General features: G+C 39.2%; 1 protein-coding gene across 1 annotated transcript in view; it reads left to right on the top strand.

Annotated features, from left to right (window-relative positions):
* The window catches only part of LOC111237249, an 86,521-nt gene that overhangs the window by 34,109 nt on the left and 36,934 nt on the right, over nucleotides 1-15,478 (top strand). The window contains exon 17 of the mRNA XM_022766268.1: nucleotides 10,971-11,225. Within this exon, the coding sequence (XP_022621989.1) occupies nucleotides 10,971-11,225 (255 nt within the window). The remainder of the gene's footprint in view (nucleotides 1-10,970; nucleotides 11,226-15,478) is intronic.

Below are 15,478 nucleotides of genomic sequence, written 5' to 3' on the forward strand. Positions count from 1 at the left end.
GTGCATAATGTGTGCGCACATGAGTCTGTGTATACAAGTACTTTCTGTGGGATGACTATTCATACTGCAGTGATTGGGGGATATTACTGCCATCTATTGAGCCATAAGAGACTGAGCTCACTCAGATTTTTATAGACCGATGCAAATGTGCAATATCAGATGCTCATGCATTATTAAGCAAACACATAGAAACCATAAGATTCAGTTAGGACAGTCAGAGAATCAAACGAAAACTTTAACACAATGCATTCATTTCCAGCATGTCACAGTTAGGTGCACTTTATTCACCAAGAAAAATAAATGCACAGGAATGCATTGAAAAGAGGTAGGCTTGTGTATAGAGCTCCACATTATGTACTCATAAAAACAATAAATGTTACTCTCCATACAGTGCATACATTACACGCTGTGGCAGCAGACATGATGTCCAAGTGTGTGACAACTTAATGTTAAGAACTTAGTTGTCTAAAAATAAAATAATATTGTTTGAGCTATGGCCACAACTGATTTATAATGGAGATGTCAATCGCACAAAAGTTAGTGCAATGCATAATCATATATGTATCACCAATAACTTCTATTTTCCAAAAACGAAAAGATGATTGTGTCAGTTATTCAAACCAGGAGTAATAATGAAAAAAAAATTACTTCTTGTAGTGTTTAAAGTATTGTTCAGGAGTTTCGAATACACAGGATTTTATTTGTAAATAATACTTAATATTTAAGGTTTTTTATTTTGACAGGGCCAGTTGACTCTGTTTTTTATTTTATTTAATTTGTATTTAATTTTCACTTCATTGTTCTTGTTGATAGCCTCAAAAGAACATTTACCCCCCTAAGAAAGAAAGAAAAAGAGTACATGGTATATGGTATCATAATAACTGTAAACCATAAATTACAATTTCAAAGACAACACAACGTACCTTTTACTGCAAGTATTGACAACTGTGAGTCAGTTCAATGAAAAAGACCATGGAAACAAGCCAGGAATGATTCTTCTTCTTTTTTGTAGCGTTCCTTTGCTGCTGCTGTCTGTTTGAACATGCATGAAAGACTCTTGCCGACCTTCCAGCTTATTTGATGTCTGTGTAATCTTAATCACCTTTTTTTCTCACAGAATAGCAGTGAGCAAAATCAAAGCACTTGATTCAATACGGCTGTTGTAATTTGATAGGGCCAATTTAATGCTTTCGGATGGTGTGGCAACAACTTCTAGCAAAGGTAAACACACTCAGTCTGAATTAATTTTATACTAAAGAGGTTACTTTACACTAAGCACAGTAATAAGTAACAAAAGTTAACAGTAAAAAAAATCACCTACATCCTAACAAATTATCTATAGCTGTTTTTAGGAAAACAGCTCATCATATACTCACATACTGTTTTTGTTTTTCATGCATCCATGATTATTGTCAATTAGCCTTAGCATTGTGTTGCGTCAATTTCACTTAAGTATTTTTTTTCCTCTCCTTTTGAGGAGAGAAACCTGTTTTAATCAAAGTCATTCTCAAATAGCAATTAGATCTAATTAGTCCAATTATCAAGATTCTAATTACATTGAAATATACCCCCTTAATCTCATATCAATTATAGTATGTGTGACTTGTCCTGATCAGGAGACATGAAGAGAGTAACAGAGACTAGTAAAGACAAAGCTGTGTAGGAGGTAGAAGAGAAGAGCACATTCATTCTCCGGAGGCCAAATGACTGTAGAACTGATTCCATCTGTCCCCAAAGCTTTTACTCCAAAAGACAGTGGCCATTTGGGGATAAATGTCACTTAACCTTTATACATTTGTTTCATATTCAGAACTATTTTGTTACTGATTATGATGTTATGATTAGTTACATCCTAGTTTTCTGTTTCAATTAGATGAGTGATGAGTCAAAATAAATACAGTTTCGGCATCCAGATTCATAGCTAGTTAACAACACCATTAAGTCTGAGTTAAAGCTGCAGAAGTAATTGGAAAGTATTATCACCTGTACTGGACTCAGGCCCAACCATTGGCTGCGCATTCACTCACATGCCAACATGCGGTCTGTAGAACAAACACACACACAAACAAGCACAGACCTGCACTATGTTACTATAGTGGTGCAGTATGGCAGTGTAGGTACACTGATGCAAAACACACGCACATACGCTCGTTCTTGCTGTGGAGTCAGAGGGAACACACTGACCTAATTTCCCCCAGTTAGCTCGCCTCGTTGGGGACCAATGTTCATCTGCACCCATTTCCCCAACCGAGCCTATCAGAGCACTCACTGACTATGTGTCTCTGTCTGTCTGTCTTTCTGTGCCCTCTATCTGTTTCTTTCTGTATACATGCTTGAGTGTAAGATTAGCAGTAAAATATACAGTTACAGTTTTCAAGGCTGCTCATAAGCACTGATCTATGGTGCTAATTACACAAGATCTTGTGCATGTAGCATTGGTACCATGCACCCTGCAGTGTCATTACGTTGCTAAAGAAGAACCATGAACTATCATGGAGATAAAGCGGGATTGGCCTGCAGAAAAAAAAGTGAGAGAAAAAGAGAAAACCACCTGAAATAACAGCTAGTTCCCAGCTGTCAATCCCCTGCATACTGCAGCTCCCAATCACAACTCAGTGCAAGGGTCAATCAATTCTGATGTAATGCTGGTAGGAGAGGTGGGTGGAGATGGCGATGCTGGTCAACCCTGGGTCTCTAGTGCTTTCAGGGCTCTTTCCTGTTCTGAGGGAGCAGGAATGTGTCTGCACGTATGCATGCACAAATGCGTGCATGTGTGAAAGAGGGGCCCCTGGGTACTGCAACCGAGTGCACATGTTAGGGTTTTGTGCTGGATCACTTCGGCTCTCACAGACACACGCATACACAATCAATGTGTTGCTTCCTTTATGGAAATCAGAGCTGTCAGCTCCCTGACAGGCTAACATTGCAATATGACTGGTTAATCTGCTGTGATGTGGTTGTCAGTCAGAGCTGACTGCGGTCCCATTGGTGGTCTGGGTCAAATGAATGTGTTTCCCACCCTTATGTGTTGTATGAGAGAGGGAGGGGGTTGGTGTTCAGATAGAGAAAAAACCATGTGTGAAAGCATATGTGTGATTGTGTGTTATTTGTCCATGTGTGATTGTGTGTGTGTGTGTGTGTGTGTGTGTGTGTGTGTGTGTGTGTGTGTGTGTGTGTGTGTGTGTGTGTGTGTGTGTGTGTGTGTGTGTGTGTGTGTGTGCGTGCGTGTGCGTGCATGTGTGCAAAAGAGGGAGAGCTAGGCCAGAGGTGATGCTTCCCTCACACTCTTCCCTTTTCATCTCTAGTCATTCTGATGTGAACATCTAAAAAAGATGGCAAAAGTCAACAAACAACTCCCAAAGAATTTAAAAGTGGATTTTTACTTGTAGATACATGTTAGCTAATGCAGTGTAGTACAAACATTCACTAATGCCCTGTGCCCAGTGAAAATAAATATGAACTTTTAGGAAAACATTACTTACAGTCAGGTATAATAATATAATTGGCAAATTGTAGATGTCGATGTAATCAGCATTTGTTTGATATCTGTGTATAGGACATGAGTATGATGTTACGAGCACCATGTTTTTATTATTGTAACCATGATGACAAAGGTTATTCTAACCCAAACCATGATCTGCTGGTACGCTCCTTTGGGTCAGATCTGAGGGTTGGGACAAGAGACCTACATGGTGATTTAAGTTGCAGGACTTGTTGAATATGTTTGACAACACAAACCCATAGTTCAATCATAATGTTTTTCTAAGCCTCATAAGAAATACTGTCTCATCAAGATTTGATCCAGTGATATAAGCTGGTTTTTATGGACATTTGGAGCAATACAGGAAACAAGTGTTACTGCAGCATTATAAAACATTCAGAATATGCTCATGATACATATTGCCTATGAGAAAAAAGCTTAAGAAACTAGGTGAACAGTGTGGTTTTTGAAAGAAAGAAAGAACATGACAAGCAAGTCTGGCCACATCATGTGAAAACAACTATTTTAAGAGGCCTGGTAGAGGAAAATGAAGAGAGATCAAAACTATAGATGTCAGGTCTGCTCTGCGGCACTGGTTGTCTTTTTTTCCTGCTATTTTTTTTTGTCCACCATTCACTTAATTGCTCTCTACATACACACATACATATAACACACAGTTAGTCACTCTAGCTCATAATTATTCCCTCTCTCTCACTCTCACTCCCTCCTGTTAATTCTGTCTTCATCTCACTTTCTCTGCCTCTAATTTTCTCCATCTTTCTCTCTCCATCCTTTCCTCATTCTCTCTGTGTCTCTATCTCTCTGGTGACAATGTCCTGCAGTTATGAGGCAAGGTCAGAGAAGTGAAATCCATTTAAATACTGATGCAACTCTCTGGAGGCCCATGCTCAGCCTCTGCAGCACTCCTCCCTGTGCACCTCACCCATATTGATGAATAGATAGATTTCCTTAGAACATTTATTATTTGTCCTGCATTAATCATTCATTGTATTACAAATTTACGTGCACTGTGTTTTGTGTATTTTCTCAATGCCCTGATAAAAGTTTATAGCAAGAAAAACAACCTGTTCTTTATTGTTACGAACTATAGTGGTAGTTATAGTAACTGTTTGTGTAATGAGTGCCTATGAAGCCCCTGTGTGTTTGCTGATCCCAGGTGCATCTGCATTTGAAATGTTTCCACCCTAGTTTATGGTACACCAAGGGTCCATGTTTTAATCCTCTCTTGGTCTAAGTCAGGCGCTCCATAAAAACACCACATGTTGCACGGCAGTGAACAGCTACCTCATTTGTGCATCTAAACTATTCCAAGGTGTGTGAGGAGGCCAAAACACATTTTTGCAGGAGGGATTTGTTTGGCCAGTGCAAAACTGGACTCTCACTCATCAAGTGAGTGTTCTTGAATGGTCCTTTGGCTTAATAGGAATGCCACTGAACAAAGAATATTAGGGAAAATTTTCATTCATAGCCACGTAAGTGGTGTAATATGAGAATGACCAAGTCTTTGAGTGTCATCATCATCTCTGCCATTATATTGGGAATATGCTTTTGGTAAGAAGCAGGATGGGATCAGCTTTTTACTACACAACTGAATTTTTTTCAAATGTTTATTGTTTGTTCACTTTCTTGCTGAGGGTTTGATTCAAAAATCAATACCACACTCCTATCTGTGCTGTAAATGTGAAACTACACCCAGCCGCTGGTTAACTGGTTGACTGGAATCAGCTAGCCTACCTCACTCCAGAACTAAAAAAAATCCTCCTACTCACACCTCCAGCGCTCACAAATCGAGTTTGTTTAATAACCATGGAAAAAAAAGCATAACTAGAAACCATGGGATCACACCAGCATAACATGTTGATGATTAGTACTGAGTAGTTATTACTACATTATTACATGACTACTCAGTTGTTATTACTACATTATTACTTGAGTACGCAGTAGTTATTACTACATTATTACATAGAATGTAGCAGTAATTATTACATTATTACATGAGCACTCAGTAGTTTTTACTACATTATTATATAAGTGGAAGTTCCAGTTACAGTAGATGTCTCTAGGACCATATTTTGCCATGATTGTATTAGTGTTAACATAGATACTGACCATTTCATGGTCATTATCTTAGAATGCCATCTTCCAGAATTCATAACCCTAACTAGGAGATTTGGTTACCTACATGAAGCACACCACATAAAATTTCCCACATCCTACTTACTTACAACTGTAATGCGGATGTTATTTTTTCTTACTAATCTGCAGCTGGCTATATAATCATTAATTAATTTGTATCCGATTGTGATTATGTGCAAGCATTGTATCTCACACACAACCAGCTGATCAACAACACTTGTGGCCTTTTCCATGGCCCTCTTATGCTTGCCTGTATGTGAGAGCCTCTCTTGCATTGTAAAAATGAGCAGCCAACTATTAGTCAAACATGGATTCCTAATTAAGTGGAACATATTTTTTCACTGCTTCTGATTATGCTGTCCTCCACTCCCTGTCAGCAAATAATTCTGATAATTTGGTTGTGCATCGTTATGCTATTTTAATTACAAGATGATGGACTCCAGTTCTGCAGCTGAGTCACAATTCCGTAATTCTCTTTTAACTACACCCCAAATACCTGCCACAGTGCTCCCATATTGACAATGAAACTCATTTATGTGTATTCTTGCTTTGCCAGGATCTCTGTGAAAAATTGTGCTTATAAAGCCCCCAAATGGTAACGTGATTGTTCTTGGAACAAATATAATTGTGAAAAACTAAGAGATGAGAGAGTGAGAGTGAGAGTGAGAGTGAAAGAGAGAGCACAATAAGTTAAATCTGAGGCAAATTTTTGTCTTTTTTGTGATTTCAGTACAAATAAAACTTAGATTAAAGTAAAACAAGATTATATAAAAATGACTTAATTATCTTAAAGCCTTGCAGGCATAAAGTGCTGCTCTGTTCAACTTGTTTTATGCATGCACATTCGAGATGCTTTGGAAATTGATACCAGCTCAGTAACCACTGATTATCATTTAATACATCTTGTGGGAGCAGGTTTCTCAGTGATTTCCACTTTTTGAGGTTTCGTGGTTTCCTGCATTATATTTGCCCCACATGTGCAAAGCCCTGCTTATTGTGTAAGTATGTGTGCTTCTGTGTAAATGCAATAGGTAGGCAGTTAAAGCTTAATCTTTCTACTGTGGGAATGGCTGTAGCATATGTAAAAGAGGTAAACTTGGATTGGTACACATACAAACTCTGCAACACAGTTAATATACATATGCATTGTCCTTATACAGGAACTTGAATACTGTATATCATGTCTGTACATGTATGAAAATACACACACACAAACAATCATTGAGTGCATTGAATGTGAATTTATTGTGTAAACACAAATATTCACAACAGGAACAATTCTTGACACTAGAAATGGTAAACTATTGGATTTGGTAATTGTGAACAGCTCCATAAAGGTCATTCAGTGTGTGCATGTAAGCACAGCTGTGTGTTTATGTGTTTGTGTATTGGATTATTGCAGTGCATCTCATTGCTTTGACAAAGGCATCATCATAAAGTGTTTCACTGGCTAAGCTGTTACCGGCTGTTGATTGAACCTATAGGTTATTCATGCAAATATAAGACCTCTCCTCACATCTTAATATTGTTTCCTGGTTAGTGCATATGTCATTATGTCAGTGGTGTGCCATGTTGCTGTCACATTAACACAAACCCCCAGTCTTTTAAACAGTAAAACTAAACTCACATGCAAAATCTCTGCTGTGATTTAAGTAATGACTTACAGTTGACTGTATAATAAGTATAGTATAGTATAGTATAATAAAATAAATAGTATAATAAATACTGCTAACTAAATAAACAGTAAAATGTCTGTGTTCTGTTAGTTGTACAATGAAGTAAGAAAACTTGGTACTACAGCATGAGCAGGATATTTTGTTCATGATGTTTGTTTTTGATTTGCATTACACACTCTTAATAAGCTTGAAAATAACTTCCCTTTTTCTGTTAGAACAGGGCATATTTTTTTAAATGTTCACACATGTACATTTGTTTAGGAGCTGCAAACTAAGTTTCACATTAAGTTTTTTTTTTTCCAACCATGCCTTAATAACAGCCCAGAAAGGAAAAGATTGTATAACCCACAGAAGACAGATGACAAATACGGCACGATCCAAAACAAATGCATTATCAGCATTCTTCAAAACTGAAATGTAAATGAAGATTGTGGTATCTTCAGTCTTATCTCTTGACACCTAAGATAATCACACTTGCATAATCACCACAACGCTGTGCATCTGGGCCACTAAGAAAACAATCACGTTATCTGTCAATCTTTTAAGTCTATTTTCACACTGCATTTTTTGCTTTCTCTATTTCCCCAACAGCAAACCATTCTTCGACTATGTAGGAAAAGATGTGTGGTTTTGGAACATTTATAAACAATGCCGGTGGCCCAAATAGGAGAGTGACAGAAAATAATCCTCTAAATAAAGGGATAAGTCCAATACTTTAAGTGGCCTTAGACTGGAGGGTTTAAGCCATCAGGGCTATGCAAAGGATTCTGAGGGTTACCTTCACTCTCCTCAGCCTGGGAGCCTTCTCACCATAAATCTGCTATTTAAAATGTAACACCCCACTGTACTCCTCGCCCTGTCCCTCCATCTCTCATTACCCATGCCGTCTTAAAGGTTTAATACTCATCTGTACTTGCTTTTCACTTGGTGCTATTTTTAAAAGCTCAGCTCCCATTTGTTGTAATGGAGTACAACATTTAAGGACAGTCTGGGAAAACCAGTTCCAGTAGATGGTTCTTGTTCCAGTGGTTGACAGATACACGCTGGTTAAATCTGATTTACAGGTCTTGGCACACTTTGGTAAGGTTTAGAGAGGATGATGAGTCCTTTTGCAATGTGCTTTGATGACATAGGAATGAACAACAAACATATCAGACTTAAGATAATAAGGAAACAGCTTCTGGCCTGGATTTCACAGAATCATATAAACTGCAATTAAAATATAGTATTATGTGCCAATGCATGCCTGTTGAAATGGTTAGTTTCATCTCTGGGTCGCTACGCCACATGCTATCAGTCGTTCAAGGAACAAGCTGTGATATTGGAATGAAACATCCTTCTTTCCTGCAAAGCCCACACCTCCACCCCCCGTCTTTCCCTCATTTTCTGTATTGTACTTTTGTAATTGGAGGTGCCATAATGAAATCAATTCAGTGGTGATAACAGATTTCACATCATGTTACCAGTTTACTTTGGAAGAGGCCACCACATAAAGATAAAAATATTCCTCTTTCATGCATCATCAATATCTTCATTATATGAGAGATGGGCGTCAGGTTGCATTTGCTATTTTCTTTTAATGCCACTTGACAGGGTAGCATCTTGCCTGTGTCTGTGACACACTGCGTTTTTGTCTATTCTATAATTCCACTTTTGCAGACATGCGGAAAGCAGTTTCATACCACATGATACATCAAGTCGTGATAAAGCTTGGAACAGAATGGATGTGCCTTTCTCACAATTATAATAGAGAAGCAGAAACACATTTAGTTGTACATTATCATCTTTCTGATTCTGTTACACTTCGCAATCTTTTTTAAACTCACACTTGCCAGATACACTTTTCAACATCACAGCAAAATTAGTATTTTTGTTGCAATAACCTGAAAAATTGATATATCGATTTTATAATAATATTTTTTTTTTCAAATATCAGTCTTAAGAGTCATATGTGGCTCCTCTGTGTTGTTTATTCTGAAGACTCAGGGCAGTGGTTTTAAAGTCATCTTTATTGCCAGTCACATTGATTCATATGGAGGCTGTGGCTGTGTTTGTTCTTTTACCATATACAGCTCTTCTAAAGTAACAGTAATAGCACATAAAAAACAATAGCAAATCAATGCCTTCAGATGATTTAATGTGTAAAGAGAAAGCAATAGATTCAATGTGATTCTCTTTATATCCCTATTGCTTATATTATCTTGTATTTCTCACTGACTTCATACAGAAAATATACAGTACACATGCATTTGAAAACATGCTGTAGTTTAAAATCTCAACCACAGAACTGACCAGTAACAGACTTTTATCTTTTATTTAGACGTTTGTCTTCTCTGCCTAAGTTTATTTCAGCCAAACTATGAATGTTTACCAAGTTAAACTGTTGCCTGAGCATTTTCTGAATGAATCCTGAGTTCTCACATGTGCTACACCCTAAACTACCATGTGCATCCACTAAGAAACTTGGTAATGTTGTAATAATTTAACACTTCAGAATCTGTGCCCACCTCACAGGGAGAGCAAATATAACTGTCTTGTTTTAAATGCAAGTGTTCGTATTTCAGCAGCAACACAAGCAGGGAAGAAAATGCAATGCTGCGTTTTGATCTAAGTCTAGCCTAATTATTTGGAGAGGAGAAGAAAGCAATACAACTGATTCTGTTTTTTTTCTCATTTTTTTGTCTTTAGGCAGTGTACCATTTTCCCTAGATACACACTACAAAGTGAATTCCAACTGTGCTCTGGGACACAGTGGTAAGACACAGGGATGTCCACAGGCAAAGGCCTGAAGTCACGCTCTGTGATGCTAACCATAGCTCTACAGTATACGCCTATTTTAGCCTTGGTCTAATTACTGTCAGGTGAAGGATAGGGGGGTCACCAGTGTCAGCTTGTGTTGATATGTGCAAGCTATAATACATGTAGGTCTATGCATGTTGTAACTGTACACACTAATTTACCTCACCTATTGCATAACACTGTACAGTAATGTATGTAGTATGGAACAAGTTTTTTTTAGGATATTACAATTTCTTCCCAGTCTCCTCTCCTCTCCCCTCCTCTCATCTTCTCTCCTCTCGTCTCGCCTCCACTGCTCCATCTGTGCCCTCTATATGAAAGGGAATAGTTGAGTAGGCCTGACAAAGGGCGGCACAGAAGAGGCAGAGGTGCTGAGGGAAGCCAAGCACTGCTGGAAGGGATTCCTATCTGTGTGTGTGTACGTGTGTGTGTGTGTGTGTGTGTGTGTGTGTGTGTGTGTGTATGTGTATTTGTGTACATGTGTGAATGTGTGTCATTTGAATACTACATTTCCCTACCTTTAATGTTTACTGCACACATCTGACTCTGGTAAAAATGTTTTTGAATACTATATGTGATACAAAGAAAAGGTACTGTAAATCAAAAAGTCATTTCATCTAGTGTGGTAACCCACTGTAGCCTAATATATGTACTGAGGTGTACTTAATGCCATCAACAATAATGAATTACCTAATTTACTGACACTGTCATCTATGTGTAGGATCTGTTTATTCATCCTGTGTTCAAGCCATCTAACTGAAATTGTAATGTATCTATTTGAATATTATTATTATTAGGAGAAAAGAAAAAGTAAAAGAAAAGCTTCAAGTTGTTATGTATGGTGTGTCTAAAAACAGATCAACACTGACAGGACCTGGTTCCTGCCCCTCACGCTTGTCCGACCATGCACGTCTGGCCCTACACATGCTGCCATCCGACCTGGGCCTGCCGTTGCTGGGGCAACAACAACAGCCGCATAATAGCTGGCGTGGCTCTGTTCGGCAGCTCGGCCTCATTATGCTGCTGATGGCTTTGATGTGGTTTGTGAGGCTCTACCTGCATTACTGCAGCCAGTGGCTCTACCTCCAGGCCATAGCAGTTCCTGTCAACAAGTGAGTTTGCTTCCTTTGATATTGCCCTGCACGGACACACACACACACACACACACACACACACATAGGTATGATGGGGGAATACATGGATACACATGCACACACACACAGCAGAATTACATAGACACTTTTTGAGCATGCACATTGCTGCTGACATAAATCCCTTCACATGGAGGACAGATACATACAGTACACAGATTACTGAAGCGCATAGGCAAACTGCAAATGTACCCACAGCTCAATAGACAGGCATGCAAGCTCAGAAACACACATGCAAAGTATGGTTGTGGTGAAATGGGACGTGGAGGGGGTAAGGAGCAGAGGAGAGAATGAGGAAGTGAAGTGTGTCCGAGTGTGTGTTGGCAAACACACGCACGCACACACACACACACACACACACACACACACACACACAGACTGGATACGCCCAAATCATCGGTTTGGAATCCCCCCATTAACATTTTAACAAGACTCACTCAATATTAAACAAAACCATTGTTGGAGGAGTTTGTTCATTTCACCACACCGCCCTAAGTCCCAAAAGGCTACATTATTTGGAAGGAATTTATTGTTATTTTTTGGTACACAGCATTGATAATAAATGGCAATAAAATACCACAGAATTGTTAAATCACACTGCAACATAGCATATGGTGCTGATTTAATTCATCACTATAAAAGGAGCTGGCTGCAAACATGCATAGAGGCAGGTTTTTATTACAATAACATGTGGGGTGCAAACATCACACATTAAATCATGGAAAGTGATAGAGGAAGGCAGACAGAAAAAATGTGGCTAAATGAAAAAAATGCACTGAAGGGGCGGATAGGAGGTGAAAAAACGAAAATATGAAAACAGAGGGGGTCAACGTCAGATGACAACTTCCACATGTCCGAATCTGCTGCTCTCCCTCCAAGCATTTCTCTCTCCACGCAATGTCCAGAGCTGGTGGTGCCCGGTGACAGAAAGAGAGAGACCAAGTGACAGTTAGAGTCACTTTCGTGATGGCGAGCCTCCCTCCCCTCTTGTTTCTATTTCACTCTCCTTTTTAGTCCTCTCTAACTCAGTCTCTCTTTGCCTCCTCCTTCCCATAATCCACCCTTGGACTTTAGCAGACAGCATAGTGTGCCCAGGAGCAACAGAGTCTCTGGCCCCATGGCCCCCTCCTTCGTGGTTTTTTTTCATTTTTTTTTTTTCAAGTAAAAGTATTGTTGTCTTGTGTTCAAAATTAAAAGTAAAGTTAAAAGTAGTTTCCTTTTTTTCATTTTTTATAATAGTAATAGTAATATTTTCTATTCTTGTAATAGATCATGATCCACATGCCTAACAATAGCACTGTATATGCTTAAACCATTACAAAGTACCACATGTAGTTTTTAAATTTCAGAACAATGTGACAGAAATACTATTGTTTACTGTAATAAGGAGTGAATACTGCCAATGCCAGAAATGCTGTTGTAATTTATTGAACTGGTTTCATCCCATTACATCAAGATTTACTATAAATGAAATATTCTCTTGTCATTCGTGAAATGAGATTTAACAATGTAATTTATCTAGAAAATACAATCCTATGCTATTTAATTAGAAAAAATAACACTAAAGGGGGCATTGTGGAAAACTCACTTTTCAGTGTTTATGCACATATATCTGGTCTTTGCTATGCCTATTGACCCATGACCTGAAATTAGACAACCCAGTGGGCTACCCATGTCAGAAAATACATGCCCCTTCCTATGTAAGAAGCAGGAATATTTCAATTATACCACCCTCTATGTGAGTATATCTCTCATAGCTCAACCCATAGCTCGAGAACTACTTTTTGAAGATGTGCCATTTTTCTCACAGGCGCCAGACTCACTAGCATCATGTCGAAGCTGAGCATGGGAACTCCTTTGTTGTTGTCTGCACTGACTAGCACAAATGGCTACATTTATGTCCATTGTCAGAGGACACAAGAGCTGAGTGGATAAAATTTATTTTTGATTGCAACTTTCCACCTACAGCTAGCAAAAATATTTACATTATCTACAGTATTTTCAAAAGGTATCATACACATACTTTGAGTCACTGAATAAACATATTAAAGCATAAATATGTCTGGCAGTAAAGACTTATCAAGTGGAAAGATTGTGAAATATGGACACAGTACAGCCCCCACAGTAGCTATGGATAGTTTGTACTGAGCAGTCTTTTAAAGAACATAAGCAAGTTATTTTGTAACTGTAACTGCCTCCCAGTTGGCTACGTAAATGTACTAAATGTCCGTCTGCTTTTTAGTCAGTAATGTAGCATATAGCTTGCTAGCTTCCAGTCTACATCCCAGTCAGCTTGCCTCCCAGTTGGCTAGTCTCTGACCTGCTAGCCTCCAGTCAGCCTCCCAGTCAGCTAGCCTCTGGTCTGCTAGCCTTCAGCCAGCCTCCCAGTTGGCTAGTCCTCAGCCAATGAGCTTCCAATGCTACCCACCAGCATGCTGGCCTGCAGCCTGCAGTCCAGCTTCCTGTTTGATCCAGACACTGGAAACATTGAGCACTCCCCTTTCTTGGGGACTTGTCTAGCTTTTCCTGAAAGGTATCTAGGGCTAGCAGAAACATCGATCCTTCCAGCTGCCCAGCAGCACAGAGACTCAGCTGCCCAGCTCTACAGAGCCCACACTGTCCAACGACCCAGAGTCTCCGCTATCCAGTAATCCTGCTGATATCTTTTCTGTTCCTCAGTCGGCGGTCCACCTGACACCAACTCCAAATCGGCTGTTATCAGTTCCTTCTGACACACTGCCTGACTTCTGAGATCCTCATTCGGTTGTCTTTGCTGAGACTCAGCCAGATGTCCAGCTGCCTGCCTTCTGCCCTGCATTCTGCCTCCACCAGCAGCTGAATTTTCTAATGCTATCTCACCAGGCCTCCGCTCTCTTCACTGGCTTCTAGAGCACTCTTGCCTGTGGCACTGGCCTCCAGAGGAGTCTCACTTATATTGCCAGCCTCCAAGTCATCCTCCAAAGAGGCTCTATCTGCCTGGTCCTCCTCCAGTTTTTCTTCCTGAAGGGACCAGCCTCTGCCGATGCCCCCCTGCTCAACCCTCTAAGGCGATCCACCATCTCCCTCCCTAACTTACTTTTATTAGATGTCTTTTTAACAGAGATCATTTCTTGACTATTGTTTCACATCCTCTGTTGTTACATATTTTACTTTCCTTCCTGCATCTTGACAATTATTGTATGTGTTTGTTACCTGCCGTACTGTGTTTTGGGAATGCTATCATTATGTTATCTCTGAATATTCTCACAACAAATGCTTACTACTTCACTGGGCTACTTCTGCATGAATAGTAACCGAAATATTATGTAACAGAGCAGTATATTACGTGAGGAAAATTTCTGAGAAACCTGTAATCTTGGTTGCCAATGTTGTATTTTCCTTCCTGATATCAGATCAGACTGCTGCTCAAACATATTATTTGAGAAATGCTGTTAAACTTGGTTACACCGCTTCCCTCTTTGCAAGGATGCCCTGGCAGGGCAGAAGCGGAAGACCAGAAACAAGGCTTAGAGTTGATAGGAAATTCATGCTCAGGCTTGCCAGAGCTGACCAATCAGAGTAGAGTCAGCCACTGTGATGAGATAATCTCTAGCAGGATTTTTCTGAGTTAAGAGATTTTCCTCAGATAAAACGTTATTGGACCTCTACTGTCAGATTAATGGACAGAATCTGAGAGATGCTTGACTATTGAAGCAAATCAGATGGAAATTAATGACCAAAAACAACACCTTTTCTCTCCCACCACTGGCTTTACCTCCTCCTAACTGATGGCAAGATTAACAAACTCATGAAGCTTGATGTGAATGGGGAGTCTAATTTACAATAGGGGGTCTAGAAAAGCTCTGTCATGTAAAAGCACAGGTGTTGATACAATTACTTGTAGCGTCAGTTTGATTTTACTTTATTTATATACTTTAATTAATATACTGTATCTACAGATTAAGATAATGACATTTGCTTTTAATACATATTACGTGTAACCAAATAGGGCAGCACAGACTAGTAAAACAGCCAGTTTGCAAATTGTCATCAGTCTAATTAAATTTGATTGACTCAACCAAAAACAAAATAACATAGTCTTTGAATTGCTAAAAGAAGTTGCCCTTGAGCTGTTAAGCATCACAAACAAAGATATACTACACTCATATTGACACATGCGCAAAATTCACACACAGTCTACATACATACACATCACCCGCTTCCATTTCCTCTCC

This window comes from Seriola dumerili, unplaced genomic scaffold, assembly GCF_002260705.1.
Source record: "Seriola dumerili isolate Sdu_G_001 unplaced genomic scaffold, Sdu_1.0 BDQW01000822.1, whole genome shotgun sequence".
NCBI classification, from domain to species: domain Eukaryota; kingdom Metazoa; phylum Chordata; class Actinopteri; order Carangiformes; family Carangidae; genus Seriola; species Seriola dumerili.